Source organism: Podarcis gaigeae, assembly GCF_964106915.1.
Source record: "Podarcis gaigeae genome assembly, chromosome: 15".
NCBI lineage: Eukaryota > Metazoa > Chordata > Lepidosauria > Squamata > Lacertidae > Podarcis > Podarcis gaigeae.
In genome coordinates this window covers 39,889,692-39,908,878 of record NC_139692.1, presented here as the reverse complement: position 1 = coordinate 39,908,878, position 19,187 = coordinate 39,889,692, and the positions used below count along the sequence as shown (strand labels likewise).

The following is a 19,187-nucleotide window of genomic DNA, read 5'->3' as shown; positions in this document are numbered from 1 at the left end:
TAGTAAATGAACTTTGAAAGACCTATGTAGCATATAGTGAGCTAGGTTGGAAAGGAAGGAGGGGGAGAGTTCCTATTTACCTCACTGCTTAACGCAGAGATGCAGGCAGTGTCTCTGTGGTTAAGGGTTTTGTCAGGTGTTCTCTATTTTCAGGGGGTTTATAAGTTTCCCAGGGAAAAGCAGGAGAGAGAGAAAAAGCCTCTCTAGTGTTTGGAATGAGTTTCATTCATTTCCCCTCTTTAATTTGTGAGGTTTTTGGTGGGGGTGGAAGGCAAGGGGGGCCAATCTGTCGTCAAAAGGGTGCATCAACAGTTAGCGGTCGGTGGCTTTGGAAGTTGCTGAGAGTTCCTCATTTAATAGCAATAGTGTTTGGCTTTTAACCTGGAATATTGCAGGCTGATAGTTTTTGGTTTTTTTTTTAAAAAAATAATAGTGCCTTTTAAAAAGATACTTCCTTCCCTGTGCGCGGTGGGTGGGGTATCTCTTCAACACCTTGCTTGAAATAAAAGGTGTTGATTTTTGGAGCTGTGGCTTTAGCATCTCTTGTTCTGACACCAGAACTACACATGGTAGGAAGACCTTCCTGGATTATTGCTGCAGGCCCAGAATCAGCCTCCCTTCGTGGTGCTTTTCCGGGTGTATTTCTGAACCACACGTCTCCGTGAGCTGGACAAGTATTCTGAAATAAAAATGCCATTTCCCCGCCCACCATGTAAAAAACTTTTTTTCTAGCAGAAGTGTCCCTCAGAATAAAACTTTGCAACTGTAATCCCCATAGATACCCAATGCTGCAGATGTCAGATCTTCAGCAGGCTGGCTTCCCAGTAAGTGCCCATTAAAAGTTGCTTTTGACTGACAGCTTGAGTGTCGAACTGGGGTGGGCTAACGTGAGCTCCTCCATGTGCTGCCAGATTAGCAACTTCCTTCAGCCTTCACAAGCCTGATGGTAGTTGGAGTCCAAGACATTGGGGGAGGCACCAGGTTGGCACTTGCCAATCTAAATGGCCGCAGTTTAGCTGCTATAAACCAAACATCAGAATAGATTGGTTGTTGGGAGTGAAAGGCTTTAATCCAATTGCTAAAGTCGCAGCACATCTGTTGCCATTCTAGACGAAAGTAAAAAAAGAAAAGAAAAGCCCAAAGTTGCAAAACACTACCATTAATACAACAATGCCAATTATATTGCCTCAGAGAGCAAAAACAAATAAATAAATTGGATTGCTGTAACTACTATACAAACCAGCAAAGCTTGCTGACTTAAATAATAATTACAGGCCACCTTTGGTATTAAAACGAGCCCTTAAACCTTGTTCAAGACAAGGTTTCAAGGGAATTCCTCTCTTGCAAGTACCGGCATAGCCTCATTATCTTCTGTGGGATTACTCCAGCGTAGGCTGAGCCTTGATACCTAGTATACTTGCTGCTTAATTGGTGGGGGTGGGGTGGGCGCTTGTATTTCAAGATTATAACAAACGGGAGCATTGAAAAAGGGCAACTCCCAAGTGCGGTCCTGAAGCAGTTCAGCCCAGAGTTCTTTTGGCTCATTTTCTCCTGCATGTTCCTCCTTGGTTCTTGCTTGCAAATGATCTTTCAGAGGAAGGAAAAGGCTCCTCCGTGTTGAACCCCTTCCACCAATTTGACATCACTATCTTTTATCAACAGTTGTTGTTCCTGAGCATTTCAACCCCCCATTTATTCCGCCTCCCATGCTTTAGGCCAGGTACCACCATGGATGGGTTACTGGTTTTGTTAAAAAAATAGGCTTCTTTCCTCTTCCCCCTCTCCTCGCCCTCAATCCAGTCTAAATCATGTTGGCTGCATTCTGGGATATGTCCAATTAATTGCATGTTGGAAAGAAGCGAGGTGCTTTTATTTGTGTGTGTATTTGTGACGGAGGGTTGTTTAGACTTGCCAGGTCTTTCCAAGTTCGCACAACGAAAGGTTTAGTTGAAATGCTCTTTTTTTTCTTTCTTCTTTCCCAAGTGAAGACAATGGGAAGTGTTTGCCTCGAATCTTTTAGAAGAATCTAGATCGCTTCTGCCTGTCAGGATAGTCTCCGAGCTGGTTGTTGCTACCCAATTTCCTTAGCACACAGGGTTTGACTGTGTTGCATATGAGCCGTGCTTCCACATCTCTGCTATTTGCAATTCTTAGGACCTTGGAAGCCAACAAAATGGTACCTTAGGAATACCCCCTTTCCACTGGGAATATGCTAACTTTTAATGAGCAAATGTTAACAGTGGCCCTCAGTTGGTTGTGTAAGTGTAACTAAGGTTGATGTCTGGACAAACCCGGAAGATATTTTCAATTTCTGCTCTTTGAATTTTTAGAAGGTTCTTTTAAAAAATAAAAATGAGACTAAAACCTTGGGAAATCTGGAATTCTCTTGAGGTTTGTGCTCTTGAGCAGAGACCTTTTGAAGAAAAACCTTTGGGAGTCAGAGGTAAAAAGAACCACATGATAGGTACTAATTTAAAGATTGCGCACACACAAAAATCATGGGAACTGTAGTTTCTTAAGCGCCCTGGAACTTGTAGCTCTTTGAGAGGTAGACTACAGTCCCCAGGATTTTTTGGAGAAAGCCGCGTGCTTTAAATATATAGCATTTACAAAGCCAGATCCTCTAGCCTGCTAAAAAGGGGAGACAGAATTGGAAGTGTCTGTGTGGGTTTTGGGGGGATTTTTTAACAATTTCCTTTGAAATGGGTTTGATTTTCTGTGCCAGGTTCATGTGCAAAGGCTACCATGTGCCTCTCTAGATTTATGTTGAGTTTCCCCTTCCTTTGAAGCTCTTGCTGATTTTCTGGGGACTGGGGGGGGGGGCTGGCATTTTAAAAACCAAGGTGTTGATTTCTGAAAGAGTATTCTATTTTAGTAATAGTGCTCACATTATATACTAGGCCCCATTTTTCATGTACAGCACTGTAGGAGATCCCACTCCTGTGCATGAGAAAGAGAAGGGAGTTCTCAACTCTGTTTCCCCCCCACAATACTAGGTAATAAACTTACTAGAAACAGATTGAGTCTTCCTTTCTCTCCCCAAACAATCACACCGCAAAACAAACCTGTCATTTCAATATTACAAATCTGCCTTCTCCCTGCCTCTTGAGCAACTTTCTCCAACGGGAGTGTACTTTGGCGTTTAAGAAATGGATTATTATTTTATTGTTATTGTTCCAGAAAGCCCTTGAAACAAAGCCGTTTTAAAAGAATGAATGAGGCTTGGAAGAATCCTCACAGTTTCCATCCTCTTCCAGTTTTTTTAATATGTGTCTTTCCCCTACCCTTGCAAATTCAGGTTTCGTTTTTAAAACAGATTGGAGTGGTTAGGACGAAAGGAATAGCAGAGGCTTTTTTAAATGGACTTGACCACCCAGCCCAATAGTCAAGTTGTCATGGAAGGACACTCCCCTCCCAGCTCCCTTGGTCCACTTCAACACAAGGCAGCAAATCTTGCTAACCATTGACTTATCACTTAGGATTCTCAAGCCGCTTAATGGCAGAGCAAGTACCATTTGCCTTGCTTGGAGGCAACTGAAGCTGGTCTTGCTTGTAGAGAAGCCAGTTATTTGAGGCTTGAGAAGCTGTCACTGGCCTATAAGCATCAGACACAATCCACTCAAAAGCTACATGCTCCCAAGTCCCATTGAGATTTAGGTGGGAGAGATTTATAGACGACAAGCCCATGTTTTTAAGTCCCATCAGTTTTCTACAAGAACACTGAATACTTGCTTTAGTCCAGGCATCCCCAACCTTTGGCCCTCCAGATATTTTGGACTACAATTCCCATCATCCCTGACCACTAGTCCTGTTAGCTAGGGATCATGGGAGTTGTAGGCCAAAACATCTGGAAGGCCTCAAGTTGGGGATGCCTGCTTTAGTCTTTCCCGCTGAAATTACAGGGACTTGTGAAATGGGCCGAACCTTCGCCGCCTTCTGTAACCCCATAACACGGTGAGATGCTGCTCTCTGATGCTGGCTTCATGAAGTTGCTGTTGCATTGTTGCTTCTAGCAGTGCAGGAGAAGGAGGTGGTGGGAAAGGGTCTGTTTCTCTCCATCCTTTTAGCTATGTGTCGAGCCTAAAACCCACTTCTGAAGATGTTGGCTAAAGTTAACCAATGACCAGCTTGGACTGCTTGATAGCAACAGTTGCTCTTTGGAAGTTCATTGATCTGGTTGCCTCGGCAGATGTTTTACACTATTAATAACTTTACGTTTCGTAATGATGGCCTTCCTTCTCCCCTCCCCTCCATCCCACCTACCACCTTTAAGAAAGATAACAATATTGATAGAAAAAGGCTTGTTCTTACAGTTGTAAGGAAAGGCAAAACTGCCCAAAAATAGGATTAAAGACGCAGCCCACCCCCCCACCCCGTGGAGCCATTTGGCCACATGCGTGGTGGAAAACTCATTTCTCAGTACAGCTCCTCATTGGATCCACATGGTGCCATTTTGTTCTGGAATCTACCATCGGGTTGGGTTTGAAGGGGCCCGATAATGTTCCTTCACCACCCAACCCTTGCTGGATCAAAGTGCTATTACTGCAATTCGAAATATCTGATTTATTTTCCTTCTTAATTCAGTTGCTTTTTTGTGTCTTTGACACAGGTTTAGCCTGTTGCACATTTTCACCTTTTGGCCTTTTGGGGGGAAATTCCTTTGCTAGGTGTGTTTTTTTTCTTGATGATGTTGTGTTGAGAAGGTGGGGAGGGAAGGAAGAAAAAATTTCCATGTAGCAAGAGAACGCTTGCGCAATTCCTTTTCGGCAGAGCTCTGGCGGTGTTTGCCCACCCCCCCTTCCCCAAACTCAGGTATGTTTTAGGCAGTGAAACCGGCTTCTTCCTTGTCCCATGAGAAATATATATCGCCATTTGCTTTCCAAGTTCTCATTAGCAAATACTTTCATTGCAATCCTAAGCAACTTATAGCTTGGAGAGGCCTTAGGAAGTTGTTTTTCCAAGTGCATATTTTGTTTTGTTTCAAAAACTCTAAAATAAAAAAATAAAGATGGGGAAAATATATATACTATATAAATATATAGAGATATCTAGAAACTTGGTGTTTGGCACACAGGTTTTTTTCAGTGTTGGATCACTTTTAACTGTCACAGGTACCATATGTGTAACTCTTAAATCTTCCATCTGCTTTCCTTTCTGTGTATATTCCTTTATAGGAAGCTATGTTGCCATGATTTTTTTTTAATAATAATATTTAAACAGAAAAGAGAGAGATAATTTTTTTAGAGTTAACTCCTCGGAGGTGAACAAACTTTTACATTTTTTCCCCTTGACTATTACCGAGTTCAGTACTAATATATGTGTTGTGGATTTTTTTTTACTGATTCAGTGGAACTTAACAAGGGATTAAAAATACATGTATATACATATATATATGTATACATATATCGCTGTACATTGGAAACAAAAGCTACTAAAATTGGAGCAAGCACACCTCCCGGCGGCTCTGAATCTGAACCCCTCTTTCCTCTCTCTCTTTTTGTGCCACGGTTATTTATATGAAAGCATCTTGATCACTTTCGGACGCTCATCCTCCTCCACTCTTGTGCCACCCTTTCCCATGTCCCCCCCCCCTTTTCTTTTTTGTATTCCAACATTCGCACCAAGACTGCAGTGCCCGACTTTTATTCTTTGTAACCATCAAAACCCATACTGAGTATGTTTGTAACCAACATTGTGATAATTCTGTAATTGTATTGCTAAAAAATGGATAATTGACCTAATAAATATAGTGTTCCTGCATTCGTGCAGGCGTGCTTTGTTCGGGACGCAGAAGGCTTCTGTGCTCTTTTGGAAAAGACAAAACAAAAAAACGAGCAAGCTTCTGTTTTGGCTATCATTTGGCACACTCTTTAGAAAACTCCCTTTTGGGGGGGTGGAAAGGGCAGCGTCGGGGAGATATTTTACTTTAGTGTTTTTATATCGTCCTATATATACATAATATGTAAGGCGTCGTCACGTTTTGTAGCTCATGTGGCCACTGATAGGCAGCCATGCTACCTCAGCACAAGGAACAGCAGGCCAACCCAGGTAAGCTGCTTCTCCTACAGTGAGGCTTCACACAACAGTTCAGAAAGCCACTCTGTGAAGTGTCCCCTCCCTTTAAAGGGGGTTGTGGGAAGCTGTGAATGGCAAGCCTTGGGGTGAACTGGGGGGATGGATGAGGGTGGATGATCACCCTGAGCCGAGTGATTTCAGACCCCCTGTAGGGAATGAATTTTGTTTTGGGGTGGGGCAGTGCTCAGCTGGGGTGAAATATATGCCCAATTGGTGGGGTTGTGGGGCATTCCCTGTGGCAAACCCCCAAGCTGTAGGACTCCTCACACAGTTGCGTCTGGCACCTTCACTATCCCGTTTTTCATCAAGTGCAGGAGAGATGCACTTCTTTATCCTGGGTTAGGACAGTTTAGGATCCACCTTATTTTGGGGGTTGTGAGCTGTTCTTAACAATGTGCTTTACTTGTTACAGCCCACCCTAGGACTTTGAGGTGAAGGATAGATTAATAATACTACAGTGGTACCTCAGGTTACAAATGCTTCAGGTTACAGACTCCGCTAACCCGGTAGTACCTCGAGTTAAGAACTTTACTTCAGGATGAGAACAGAAATCGCGGTGCGGCGGTAGCGGGAAGCCCCATTAGCTAAAGTGGTACCTCAGGTTAAGAACGGACCTCTGGAACGAATTAAGTTCTTAACCAGAGGTACCACTGTACTACTAATAATTAAATGGCTGGGACAGAGGTAGAGGAGCAGGGAGAGCCCTCAATACACAGCTGGGAACATGGAGGGAAGCTCTTGAGAGAAATTTTGGGAAAGAAAACTCTGCTACTGAGCCCTTCTGTTTGCCTGACATCACAAACCAGTGACATGAATCATGGTTTCAGTCTCCCTCATCCTCAAAGGATTTGGCTCTCATTCTGCAACTCACACACATTTTCTTCCCTTTCTGTCCCTTTGACAGGTTCTATTACTTTGCACCCCCTCAGTTCAGTACCCTGGGTAGGGGAATGGCCCACACCACCCTAAATCGTCTGTGGGCAACAGACCCTAACTCCTGCCCTCCTTTAACTTTTTGAGCCCGTTGTTCTTATCTCCTCTCCACGGTGATCGGGTACAAAAGAACAGGTTGCCTCTACGTACTACGCAAGAGTAAATCCACAGAAACTAATCAACACGACCATGACTACCACTGACTATAGCCCATAGTTAGCTGATTGTTAGGAGCCTTAAAAAAAGGTAAAGGACCCCTGACAGTTAAGTCCTGTCGCGAAAAACTCGGGGGTTGCGGCACTCATCTCACTTGACTAACCCACTTCTGGTGAACCAGAGCACTGCATGGAAATGCTGTTTCCACCGCTGGAGTGCTACCTATTTATCTACTTGCACTTTGACGTGCTTTCGAACTGCTAGGTTGGCAGGAGCAGGGACCGAGCAACTGGAGCTCACCCCGTCGCGGGGATTCGAACCGCCAACCTTTTTATCGGCAAACCCGAGGCTCTGTGGTTTAGACCACAGCACCACCCGCTCTTAATTACGGCCATGTTCACACCACACATTTAAGGCACCATTCCAACACTCGTGGCTTTCTCCAAATAATTTTGGGAGCTGTGGGTGTTGTTTTTTTTTAGGAATCCCTTTATTCCCCTCACTGAGCTACAGCTGCCAGAGTTCTCTGTGAAGAGACTTCAACTACTCATTGTAGCTCCAGGAACAGAACCGGGAGTCTCCTAACAACTCTGAGTATCCTTAACAAACAGCAGCTCCCAGAATTCATGGGGGGAAGCCATTGACTGTACAAAGTGGTATCATTGTACTTTAAAATGGATGGTGCAGATGCGGCCTGTGACCACTCCCATGGGGAATCACATAGAACTTTGGTTAACAGTAGAGCCGGCCCCATAGTTAGCTTGGGATTACAAAGGGGGCATCCTGGGGCTGCAAAGGATGAAGGCCCTTGCACTATACTTAGGCCTTGTGTGGTTCACACCAGGAGTCATGTGGCCACTAGGTGGCACTGCTGCTTCATTATAGTTCAGGATCAAAATACAGTAGTTGCTAAGGAAAAGACTTTCTAGGAAAAGTTAACTTTCTTTCACCTGGGGAAAGTCTCAAGGGCCCTGTGGAAGGGCTCAGAGAGCTGCATTCTGCCCTCAGGTCTGGGGTTCCCCATCCCACCTTAGAGGATTTAAACATTATATGGAGAAAAATAAAGGTAAAGGGGACCCCTGACCATTAGGTCCAGGTGTGGCCGACTGGGGTTGCAGCGCTCATCTCGCTTTATTGGCCAAGGGAGCCGGCATTTGTCTACAGACAGCTTCTGGGTCATGTGGCCAGCATGACTAAGCAGCTTCTGGCGAACCAGAGCAGCGCACGGAAACGCTGTTTACCTTCCTGCCGGAGTGGTACCTATTTATCTGCTTGCACTTGACTTGCTTTTGAACTGCTAGGTTGGCAGGAGCAGGGGCCGAGCAACGGGAGCTCACCCTGTCATGGGGGTTCGAACTGCCAACCTTCTGATCAGCAAGTCCTAGGCTCTGTGGTTTAACCCACAGCACCACCCGCGTCCCATGGAGAGAAATATTAAGTGCTAATTTGCTACCACAAACCGGGAAGGGGTTTCCCTTCTGCACTCTCCTGCAAGAGGTTTGATTTGAATGGTTTTTCATCAAAGTTTTTCATCAAATCCTCACTTCCTTTAAAACCTCACAAAACCATCACCAAAGCAAGGGAGCTCTGCCTTCCTCAACGTGCCCCAGCCCCATGTGTTCTGGACATGATCCCAATTTTATCCCAATTTGAATGGCTGTGTTTCAGACTCCAGTTCTCAACAGCCCAACTCAGCAGAGCCATTCCACCTCTCCACTTCACAGACCTCCCTGTCCACTTGTCTTTGACCCTCATGTTGCTCCCAAACCACTCTTGGGAGGAAGATTGAATCATAAATTCCAGGAAAGATGCTTTCAGGAAGCGGGTCTTTATATAAGCTGTTGACATCGAGTCTCTGCAGAGGCCTAACTCAAAAGGCGTCTTGCAGAAAGCTAAACTCTTTCTACAAATTCTCCGTTGGGTACATTGGATGTGTGTGTTGTCTCCTTAGTAAACGCCGCACATGCTAACGGTCAGTCTTTAAAGGAGTTTCTTCAGCCGCTGGAGAAAGCTTTGCTGCTTCATTGCTGGTAGAGGTAGGTGAGATGGTAGCCATGTACGTGGGGTGACTGATATCGACACCTTCCTTCCTTCTTGCCTTTGAGGGCCTCTTGTGTAGCCTGAAGAGACAGGGTGGGAAAACTCCCTAAGAGAGCAGTGGGGAACCCATTTTCCAATGGATGTTGCTGAACTATCCAGCAAGGATGCACAACATTCCCGATCGTTGGCCCTGCTGGAATTGGGAATCCAACAACATCTGGAAGGCCACAGGTCCCCATCCTTCTTGAAAGTGCCCAGTAAAGGAATGTAAGAAGCTGCCTAATACTGAGATCATTGCTCCATGAGGCTCAATATTGTCAACACTGACTGGCAGGGGCTCTCCAGGGTTTTGGATAGACATTCTTACTCCTTCCTGGAAATGCCAGGAATCAACCCTGGGGCCACTTGACCGCAAAAGCCTGTGCTCTAGCACTGAGTTACAGCCCTTCGGCAATCCTTCCCTCGCCCTGTTAGGAGAAATTTGCACTGAAATGCAGATAAACATCAGGATTATTCTTTTCAATTCTCAAACTGCTGCAGGGATGTAGAGAACTGAAAACGAGGAACGCAGCTGAAAATGACAGATCCATCCATCCCTAGTCAGTGGTGAGAATTATGGATTTCATTAGACGCCCCTGTGCACCCCTACCAATCTGAGCACAGTCGATGCTCCTCACTCACCTCTTCTTTGACGTACTTCCCGGAGGCAGGTCAGAGTCTCGCGACAGTGAGCACACCTGTTTTAATTTCCCCTGCATCTTTGCACCGCCTTGGAGGCCCCAGGTATCACGCAGCTTCATCAGCTTGCCACAGTCAGGCAGAACAACCATGTCGGGACTTTCCAACCGGCAATAAGCTTTCTGGAATGAAATACGAAGACATGCACAAAACCAACACAGGACTGGTCGCCTATGACTCTACTACGTGGGGATTCCTGGCCTAAATTAAGCTGTGAAGCATCAAACAACACACTTGAGAATGTCCCGTTCGGTGGCTTGCAGCACTTCAAAAATGCAGCGCTGGAACGGAGGACAAGTGTCGTCTTTCAACGCTCAAAAAGAGCTCTCACACGATCGACTGCTCCCCTTCTGCTCCCATTGTATAGCACCCAGATATACATCTCCATTGTTAAATAACGGTGCAGAAATAGTAGAATACAGGACAAAGCTGGAAGCGTTCAGGCATGGCCAACTTCTTTATAAAGTGGCACAACCACTGGGTGCCGCTATGGCTTTCTCAGTGAATCATTATGGAAAAGCTGCAATTTAAATTCAAAGCCTACAAGGCCCTTTGTCGGGTGGATGTTTGCAGCTGTGCAAAGCTCCAGTGAATGCCTCACCCCCACCTCAAATTACCCCCCTCCCCAAAGATTCATGAGGACGTGGTTTTGCACTTTTTACCCAGCCCAGAAAGTTCAGCTAAACTTTACAACTGTTGACAGTTCAGCCCTAACTAGGTTAGCAACAGGAATAGGAGAAAGGTTGTAGCTCAGTGGACAGATCATCTGCTTTGCATGCAGAAGGTCCTCAGCATCTCCAGGCAGGGCTGGGGTAAGCTCTTGCCTGGTAACCCTGGAGAGCTGCTGCCAGTCAGTGTAGACATTACTGAGCTAGGTGGACCGATAGTCTGACTCTGCAACATTCCTGGCTTGACCCAAAGGCAGCCATGCTCACTGCCCCAACAGCTGTCACAAGCAGACTGTCCACTAGGAAAAAAAACATGCTTTGAGCACCATTAAAGTTATTTAAATGCAGCCTGTTATTCAGTAGCCTTTCTGCTTGATTTAGATCCTTGTGACGTCTTTAATTTTCCAGAATAAAACCTCCTCTGCTAACTCTCCTTTTTCATGGGGCTGGGAAATTGCACATTAGCAAGCCCTGAGCAGCACAGAACACCATCGATCATAGCAGGGATTTCAACAAAGCAGTGATGACTCAGTCTGTCCCGCTCATCTCCCAGCCTTAATAAAAACTCATAAAAAGATCGAGTTAATATACTGGCAACGTTGGGGCATTTGCCAAGGATCTATTTGGTGCTATCCGATAGCCCACACACCTCTGAGAGAGGTGTTATTGAACACGTTGCCTTGCTAGGTCAACCTAAAGGCCCATCTGGGCCCAGTATTCTGCTTCCAACAGGGGCAAGCATTGTAGGACGGCAACAGCCCTTGTCCACAGCACCTGGTGCATGAGAGAGACTGCCTCTGAACAATCCTATTGCCCCCAAAGGAGCTTATAATAATAAAAGTGGGTGAGTGTGCGGGGGGAGAGAGAGAGAGAGAGAGAGAGAGAGAGAGAGAGATGGTAGGATGCTGAAGGTAATCTGGTTCAACCCTTCTGATTCAATGCAGGATCTGCAATGTAGGGCTCAACTACAGGAGGCACGGGGGACCTTTGGCCTGCCAGGCGCTGCTGAACTACAACTTCTATCAGTCTAGCAAGCTTGGCCAGTGATGGCTGCGATACCTAACAACTCCTAGTGCCCTTGGTGAGACTTTGGTTCTTCTTTGGGGGAAGCCACGGCTGTTACAGTGGCATATGAAAACTTTAAATGTGTGATGCTGATATGGACTCTTGCTTCCTCTCCCCGCCTCTCTCTGGACCACTTCAGCTGGGATAGCTCAGTTGGTTAGAGCATGGTACTGCAGGTTCGATACCTCTATGAGGCAGCTACATGCTCCTGCTTTGGGCTAGGTGATCCTCAGGGTCCTTTCCAAGTCTATGATTCTATGATATGTCAAGGCTCTGGCTAGAGAAGAAATCTACTTTCATTGAGAGATTCATATTTTTTTTTGAGGCAGGTTGGGAAAAAATAGTAATAATATAATATTTATTATTTATACCCTGCCCATCTAGCTGGGTTTCCCCAGCCACTCTGGGCGGCTTCCAACAAAATACTAAAATACAGTGGTCTGTTAAACAATTAAAAGCTTCCCTGAACAGGGCTGCCTTCAGATGTCTTCTGAATGTCAGGTAGTTGTTTATCGCTTTGACATCTGATGGGAGGGCGTTCCACAGGGTGGGCGCCACTACCAAGAAGGCCCTCTGCCTGGTTCCCTGTAACGTGGCCCCTCGCAGTGAGGGAACCACCAGAAGGCCCTCGGAGCTGGACCTCAGTGTCCGGGCAGAACGATGGGGGAGGAGACGCTCCTTCAGATATACTGGACCGAGGCCGTTTAGGGCTTTAAAGGTCAGCACCAACACTTTGAATTGTGCTCGGAAACGTACTGGGAGCCAATGTAGGTCTTTCAAGACCGGTGTTATATGGTCTTGGCGGCCGCTCCCAGTCACCAGTCTAGCTGCCACGTTCTGGATTAGTTGTAGTTTCCGGGTCACCTTCAAAGGTAGCCCCACATAGAGCGCATTGGAGTAGTCCAAGCGGGAGATAACTAGAGCATGTGCCACTCTGGCCAGACAGTCTGCGGGCAGGTAGGGTCTCAGCCTGCGTACCAGATGGAGCTGGTAAACAGCTGCCCTGGACACAAAATTGACCTGCGCCTCCATGGTAGGCTGGATGTTGCCCTGCTACCCAGCTGCCTATTGCCACCCTCCACTGCTTTCTCTGCCGTGTCAAAGGAAGCATCGCTCTTACCAGGAACTTGGCCATTTGGTCGGTCTTGCTGTAGCGGTACAATCTGCACAGCTGCTTCTCGTCAAGTGCTGAGAAGAGGGAGACAAACCTCCAAAGCATCCTAGAGCAGGCGGCAAAGTGGGAGGAGAGAGGGAACTTAAATACATCACTGTTGCGTGGAACGTGGGACAGAGAATGGTGCCAGAAAGCGAGACGGTTGCAAAGAGAGCTAAAGGCTAAAGGCCAGGGGACATGGCTCAGGGGCAGAGCACCTGTCCTGCATGCAGAAGACCCCGGGTTCAATCTGCAATGGCGTCTCCTGGAAGGTTGGGAGAGTCCCCTGTCTGCAACCCCAGAGAGCTGCTGCCAGTCAGTGTAGACAACAATGAACTAGGTGGACAAACAGTCTGACTTTGTATAAGTCAGCTTTCTGTGTTCATACAGAAAGAGCTGCTGTTCCCAGAGTGGTTTAACAATCTGTCCCTCTTCAAAGGGAACTCTGGGACTTGTAGGCCGGGAGAGGGCATCTCTCAGCACCTTTATCAAACTACAGCTCCCAGAATTCTTTGGGGGAAGCGATGGCCCCTTAAAGTGGTATCATAGTGCTTTAAAGGTATGGTGTGAACAGCGGCTAGCTCTGAAATAACATTATAGATTTCTTTAGTTATTTATTTTACTAAAATATGCATTTTTTTGTAAACGTTTTGCCCTAGCGTATGCAATTTTGTACATGTTACATGACTCGAAAAGTGTGCTGCAAAATTTGGAGAAGTGCAAATTTCAAACGATGGCAGCTTTGGTTCTTGCAGTGTTCTGGGAAGTACGGATTTATAAAGGTTCGCCTTTAAAAAGTGACCTTAATCAATTTTCTCCCCCCATCCCTGGTTGCTTGTCTTACAGAAGTATTAAAGAGAGTTGATAGATACAGGAGCCTTTGGCCTCCTGGTGGCCCAATTGATTAAACAAAATCAGTTATTGAAATCGGCCTTTGATTAGCTACTTTTCATGGGCAGTATGGTATGTCTTGACAGACTTCAATGATACTTAACAGCCCTTCCCTGCTTAACAAGATATTGAACTACTACCAGTATTGAACCATCTGGGTTTTTGCACTGCCATAGCATTCTGCCATGGTCCTTGTAAATCACCCACTTCTGCCCTTTCACAGCCCTATTTGGAGAGTACGGTAAACAGCTTTAGAAGAAAGAAAGAAAAATAGATTATCTTATTATCTGCTTGCAGAGAGCTGGGCAATTGGAATTCTTTCAACCCTCTTGGATCCTTAAGTATTCCGGTAACGAAAAATAAACATTTGCTCTTGGCTCCTATACAGATAACTAGAGAGATTCTTGCTAGAATTTTGCTTTGGACTCTGCCTGACAAACCTGTACAGCGTGCAACTTTTTCTAAGGTGGAGGGGATGACCCGAGACCTAACGGGCTAATTTCATGAATCTTGCAGCATTAATGCTATAGGGTTTACATCTCAGCAGATGTCTATAGGATTAGTGTACCTTGTTAAGTCTTGTATTATTTACCCATGTCCCTGCTTGCTTCCAACCTACTCAGCCTGGATGTTTATAAACAAACAGATTTAAAAGAGCCTCAGCGAGGGGAGCCAAATTTTAATCACTGAGGGCCAATTTTAATCAATGAAGCTGAGAGCTAAGATCTTTTTTTTAAAAAAAAAAGCTATCATGGTGCTGGTGTTTAAATTGTAATGGGTGAGGCAAACATGAAATAAATAATTGCTTCCCTCCTCACAATGAATTATAGCTTTTATTTATTAAATCGTAAAGCTCCCCCTCCCCCATCCTTCAGTAGTTCAGAACAACTGAGGATTTGGTCATATGCAAAATAAATTACAGTATATTTCCATATGACCTCAATAAGTCTGTATTTTAATTACAATTGATACAGAAGGAAGCAGTTTTGATAGGGGGCAAAAAGCAGGGAAACTATCCCCTCCAGTAGCAGAGGGGTACAGTCAGTGCTTTTTTTCTGGGGGCACACAGGGGTACGCATACCCCTAAACATTTTGTGAATCTAAGTTTGGCCTCACTGAGGGGCAGTATTTCAACATGAGTGGGAAAATTAGAGTACCCCTAAACATTTTTTTAAGAAAAAAAGCACTGGGTACAGTTGTTCCTTGGGGAATTGATTCAGGACTAGCAGTAATGCTACCTGCCTTAGGAGTCTGCTGGTATGTTGCAAATAAATGCAGGTTATGGAGGTGCCATGACATTTTTTGTTAACTCTATTTCATCACAAAGAACACAGGCTCTGTACAGAAGCTACTTCCAAGCAAGGGAATGTCTTTGGTAATAATATATACCAGAGGGAATTGTTGCAATACAGTGGTACCTCTGGTTAAGAACTTAATTCGTTCCGGAGGTCCGTTCTTAACCTGAAACTGTTCTTAACCTGAGGTACCACTTTAGCTAATGGGGCCTCTTGCTGCTGCCACACCGCCAGAGCACGATTTCTGTTCTCATCCTGAAGCAAAGTTCTTAACCCGAGGTACTATTTCTGGGTTAGCAGAGTCTGTAACCTGAAGTGTCTGTAACCTGAAGCGTCTGTAACCCAAGGTACCACTATATACCCTCAGTCCCTTAAAGCAGTGCTGCTATTTAGGGAAGGTTCTGGGCATTGAGCTTTGGGGTGCTGTTGCGCAGCCTCATTCTGTGGAAGGGCCCCCTTACTTCTTCCAGTGCTTCAGCTCCCAGGTCTTGCAGTAGTGCTGAAGGAACATGTTGATATGGTCCCCCAGGATGGTCAGGTTCTTCCGGGTGCAGCTGAGTCTCTTCTCCTTCGGGAAATCTTTGGGCAAATTCAGCTTCCGCAGGCATTTCTTGAAGGGTCTCAGGAACTCCTTGCACTGGGGAGGGAGAGAGAAGAAAGTGGTGTGGGGGCTGTAGCGATAGGCAGATTCGTCAGCTTTAGTTTCTTCCAGGCTTAAGTTCAATTCCCCAACATTCACAAGTTATTTTGTGGTTTAAAAGCAAACGCACATGAACTTTTGCATTTCAGTATGCAATGCAATTCTGCCTAATATGCAGATTTTTGCAAAGTGATCTTTCCGGTTATAATGCATTTTCTATGTTACTGATTGGTGGGTTGGTTGCGTTTATATCCCAACTTTTTTTCTCTAGGGTGCTCAAAGCAGTGTATGCAGTTCACCTCCTCCTCATTTAATCCTCACAGCAACCCTGTGAGGAAGGTTAAGCTAAGGACAGTGACTGGGGACAGAGTGGGGATTCAAACCCTGGTCTCTCAGGTCTTAGTCTGACACTCTGGCCATTCCCACACAGGCAAGCTAATGCCAGTGTACTGGAAGAAGCAAAGATCACCCATGTCGAAGCAATGATTCTTCACCATCAACTTCGTTGGACTGGTCATGTTGTTTGGATGCCTGATTATCGTCTTCCAAAGCAACTACTCTATTCTGAACTTCAAAATTTAAAGTGTAATGCTGGTGGTCAAAATAAGATTTAAAGACTCTCTCAAGGCAAATCTTTTAAAAATGTAGTATAAACACTGACAACTGGGAAACACTGGCCTGTGAGCGCTCCAGTTGGAGAACAGCCTTTACCAAAGGTGTCATGGGCTTTGAAGACACTCGAACTCAGGACGCAAGGGAGAAATGAGGTAAGAGGAAGGCACGTTTGGCAAACTCACACCGTGATCATCTCCTGCCTGGAAACCTATGTCCCCACTGTGGAAGGACGTGTGGATCCAGAACTGGCCTCCACAGTCCCTTACAGATTCACTGTTAAAACTGTGTTTATGGAAGACAATCTTATTCGGCTACAAGTGATCACCAAAGCATTACCACACGCTGGCTTTATTCACTAATATATGCATGCTTATGCACACTTTACCCTAGTCTATGCATTTTTGTATACTGTACTTTGCCGGGGAACCTCACTGCAAAGTTCAGAGACCTGCAAATTTCAAAGGATAGCTGTTTCACTTTGTGTATTGTTTTGGAAACTGCAGCCTTCTCCTTTATACGTGAACTGAATCTGATTTCTCCTCCATCCCTTGAGAGTGTGTGTATGTATTCTTAGTATTCCAGGAGCAATGCCCAACAGTTTAATGGCCTACAGTTTAAGGAACCATGTCCTATGGGTAGAAATGGCTTTTTCTCACTATTTTGAAGGTGTCCTGTGTCAGTCCATCTGCGTAGTGGACAAGCGCATCTCCCGACGGTGCGACCCTCGTGAGGGTCTCTCTGTGTGACGTCTCACGGTCTCGGCAGGTTGGAAGCTTGAGCTCAGTCGCCTGCAAACATTTGCACACCCGAGAAGTCACTTTCTTGGGTCCCCACAGGTAAAAAATGAGCAAAACTGCAATCTCTAAGCAAGAAGCCATCAAGGAAAGTGGCAGAAAAATCAGCTGAGACAATGATAATAGTGTGGACATACAGAGCCAGCTCTATCCTTAGGCAAAATGAGGCAACCGCCTCAGGTGACAGACTTTGGGGGGCAGCAGCAGCCCTCATTGTGAACATAAGAAGAGCCTGGCTGTGGGGTCAGGTCAGAGACCCATCTAGTCCAACATCCTGTTCTCACAGCCACCAACCAGATGCCACAGTGGGAAGGCTGAAAGCGGGACCTGATCCCAAGAGCACTTTCTATAAGTGCAGTTCCTAAGGATTGGTATTCAGAGGCATACTGCGTCCAACAGTGGAGACAGATCACAGCCATTGCAGCTAGTAGTCATGGACAGCCTTAAAGGTAAAGGGACCCCCTGACCGTTAGGTCCAGTTGCAGAAGACTCTGGGGTTGCGGCGCTCATCTTGCTTTACTGGCCGAGGGAGCCAGTGTACAGCTTCTGGGTCATGTTGCCAGCATGACTAAGCTGCTTCTGGAGAACCAGAACGGTGCACGGAAACGCCATTTACCTTCCCGCTGGAGCGGTACCTATTTATCTACTTGCACTTTACGTGCTTTCGAACTGCTAGGTTGGCAGGAGCTGGGACCGACCAACGGGATCTCACCCTGTTGTGGGGATTCGAACCGCCGACCTTCTGATTGGGAAGCCCTAGGCTCAGTGGTTTAACCCACAGTGCCACCCACGTCCCATGGACAGCCTTACCCTCCATTAATTTGTCCAATCCATTTTTGAAGGCAGACAAGTTGGTGGTTATTGCCAGCTCCTGTGGGAGCCAATTCCATAGGTTAACTATGTGCTGTGTGAATGAGTTTCTCTCCTGCGTCTCCCAATAGCTGGCTTCACTGGATGACCCCAGCAGATCCATATTGTGCATAAGTTTATACACCTCTGCCATGTCCCTCGTCCCCCCTTGCCTATTTTGCAAACTGGAAAGCATTGGTAAACCACTTGGTAACTTTCCAAATGCATAGTCAAAGGAATAGGTTTCTTCTCGAACAACTACAAAAATGTACCCATTACACAGACCTGGCAAACCTTGTTCCTCCACTCTTCTAGGCCTGCCATTCTTCCGGCAGTTGCTTCTCCCATGGCCGACTTCTCCGTTCGCCAAATCCTGCCTCTTCCCTTCTCCTTCTCTGCTCCCTAGGGACTCTCTTTGGGGGCCAAGGGACCCAAAGATGAGCTGGGTGTCGTGGGCCACAGTCCGGCCTGTGTGGGTGTGTTTGAATCTAAGCCGGCTTTTGTGACCTCACCTCTGAGGCGAATTGGTTCCAAATTCTTATGACAAGCGAAGGAAGAGGGATTGCTTCCCTGAGAAGAAACAGGGGGAATGTTTGGTTGGGGGGGGGCTTAAGTCTCATCTCTTGATGGCCCCCATCATTTGAATGCCTCCTCAGATGTCTGAAGGAATCATGGTCTCTTTTCGAGGAATTTTGGTTGTTCTGTGGAGGTGTGAACGACGACAACAACAAAAAAAAACCTTCTGCACTGCCTCAGATGCACTCTTTCTTTATTCTCTCATTCCTCCTGCAGGAGAGACCTAGTCAATGAAAGTTGTTGGCAGGTCTAGTAAGCATTGGTCCAAATTAAATCGAGAGATTTCCCCTTTAAATACAGGTTTGTTAAATTTATCCTGCGGGCGTTAAACTTTCTGTAAAGTGATATCCCAGACAAGCATTGGAATCTGTCTCAGATTTACTTTTTGAAAGGAATAATAAGAATAATTATATCAATAAATTTCCCACTCCCTGTACGCTTTATTCTCCGGAAGGTCACTGTGCCCTTTTGCACAATTTTCTTCCTAACAGTTCTCTCTGTCGGCCTCTTTTCTTCCATTTCAAGCTTCTAAGAAGCCTCTGATTTCAAAGGGGGAGATGCCCTCCTCCTGCCTCTAGGCCACTCTCCTTGGTGCTCCTCTGATATATTTCCATCTCTCTCACGTGGTTGAAAACATTTTATTCTCACCCCTCAATGGCCCCCGTATATCTCTGCTGAGGCCCTAATCTTTGTGCTATA

The 19,187-nt window shown here is 45.8% G+C and overlaps 2 protein-coding genes across 2 annotated transcripts in view; both read right to left on the bottom strand.

Annotated features, from left to right (window-relative positions):
- The window catches only part of CA4 (carbonic anhydrase 4), a 255,167-nt gene that overhangs the window by 63,767 nt on the left and 172,213 nt on the right, over positions 1–19,187 (bottom strand). The gene's annotated exons all lie outside the window — the stretch shown is intronic.
- CHCT1 (CHD1 helical C-terminal domain containing 1) lies at positions 8,979–18,412 on the bottom strand. Its single transcript, XM_083714841.1, has 6 exons — positions 18,198–18,412; positions 16,926–17,057; positions 15,476–15,651; positions 12,796–12,895; positions 9,886–10,064; positions 8,979–9,284 (listed from the first exon to the last, which is right to left on the bottom strand). The coding sequence occupies exons 1-6, from the start codon at positions 18,258–18,260 to the stop codon at positions 9,131–9,133; spliced, it is 804 nt and encodes a 267-aa protein (XP_083570967.1). The 5' UTR covers positions 18,261–18,412; the 3' UTR covers positions 8,979–9,130.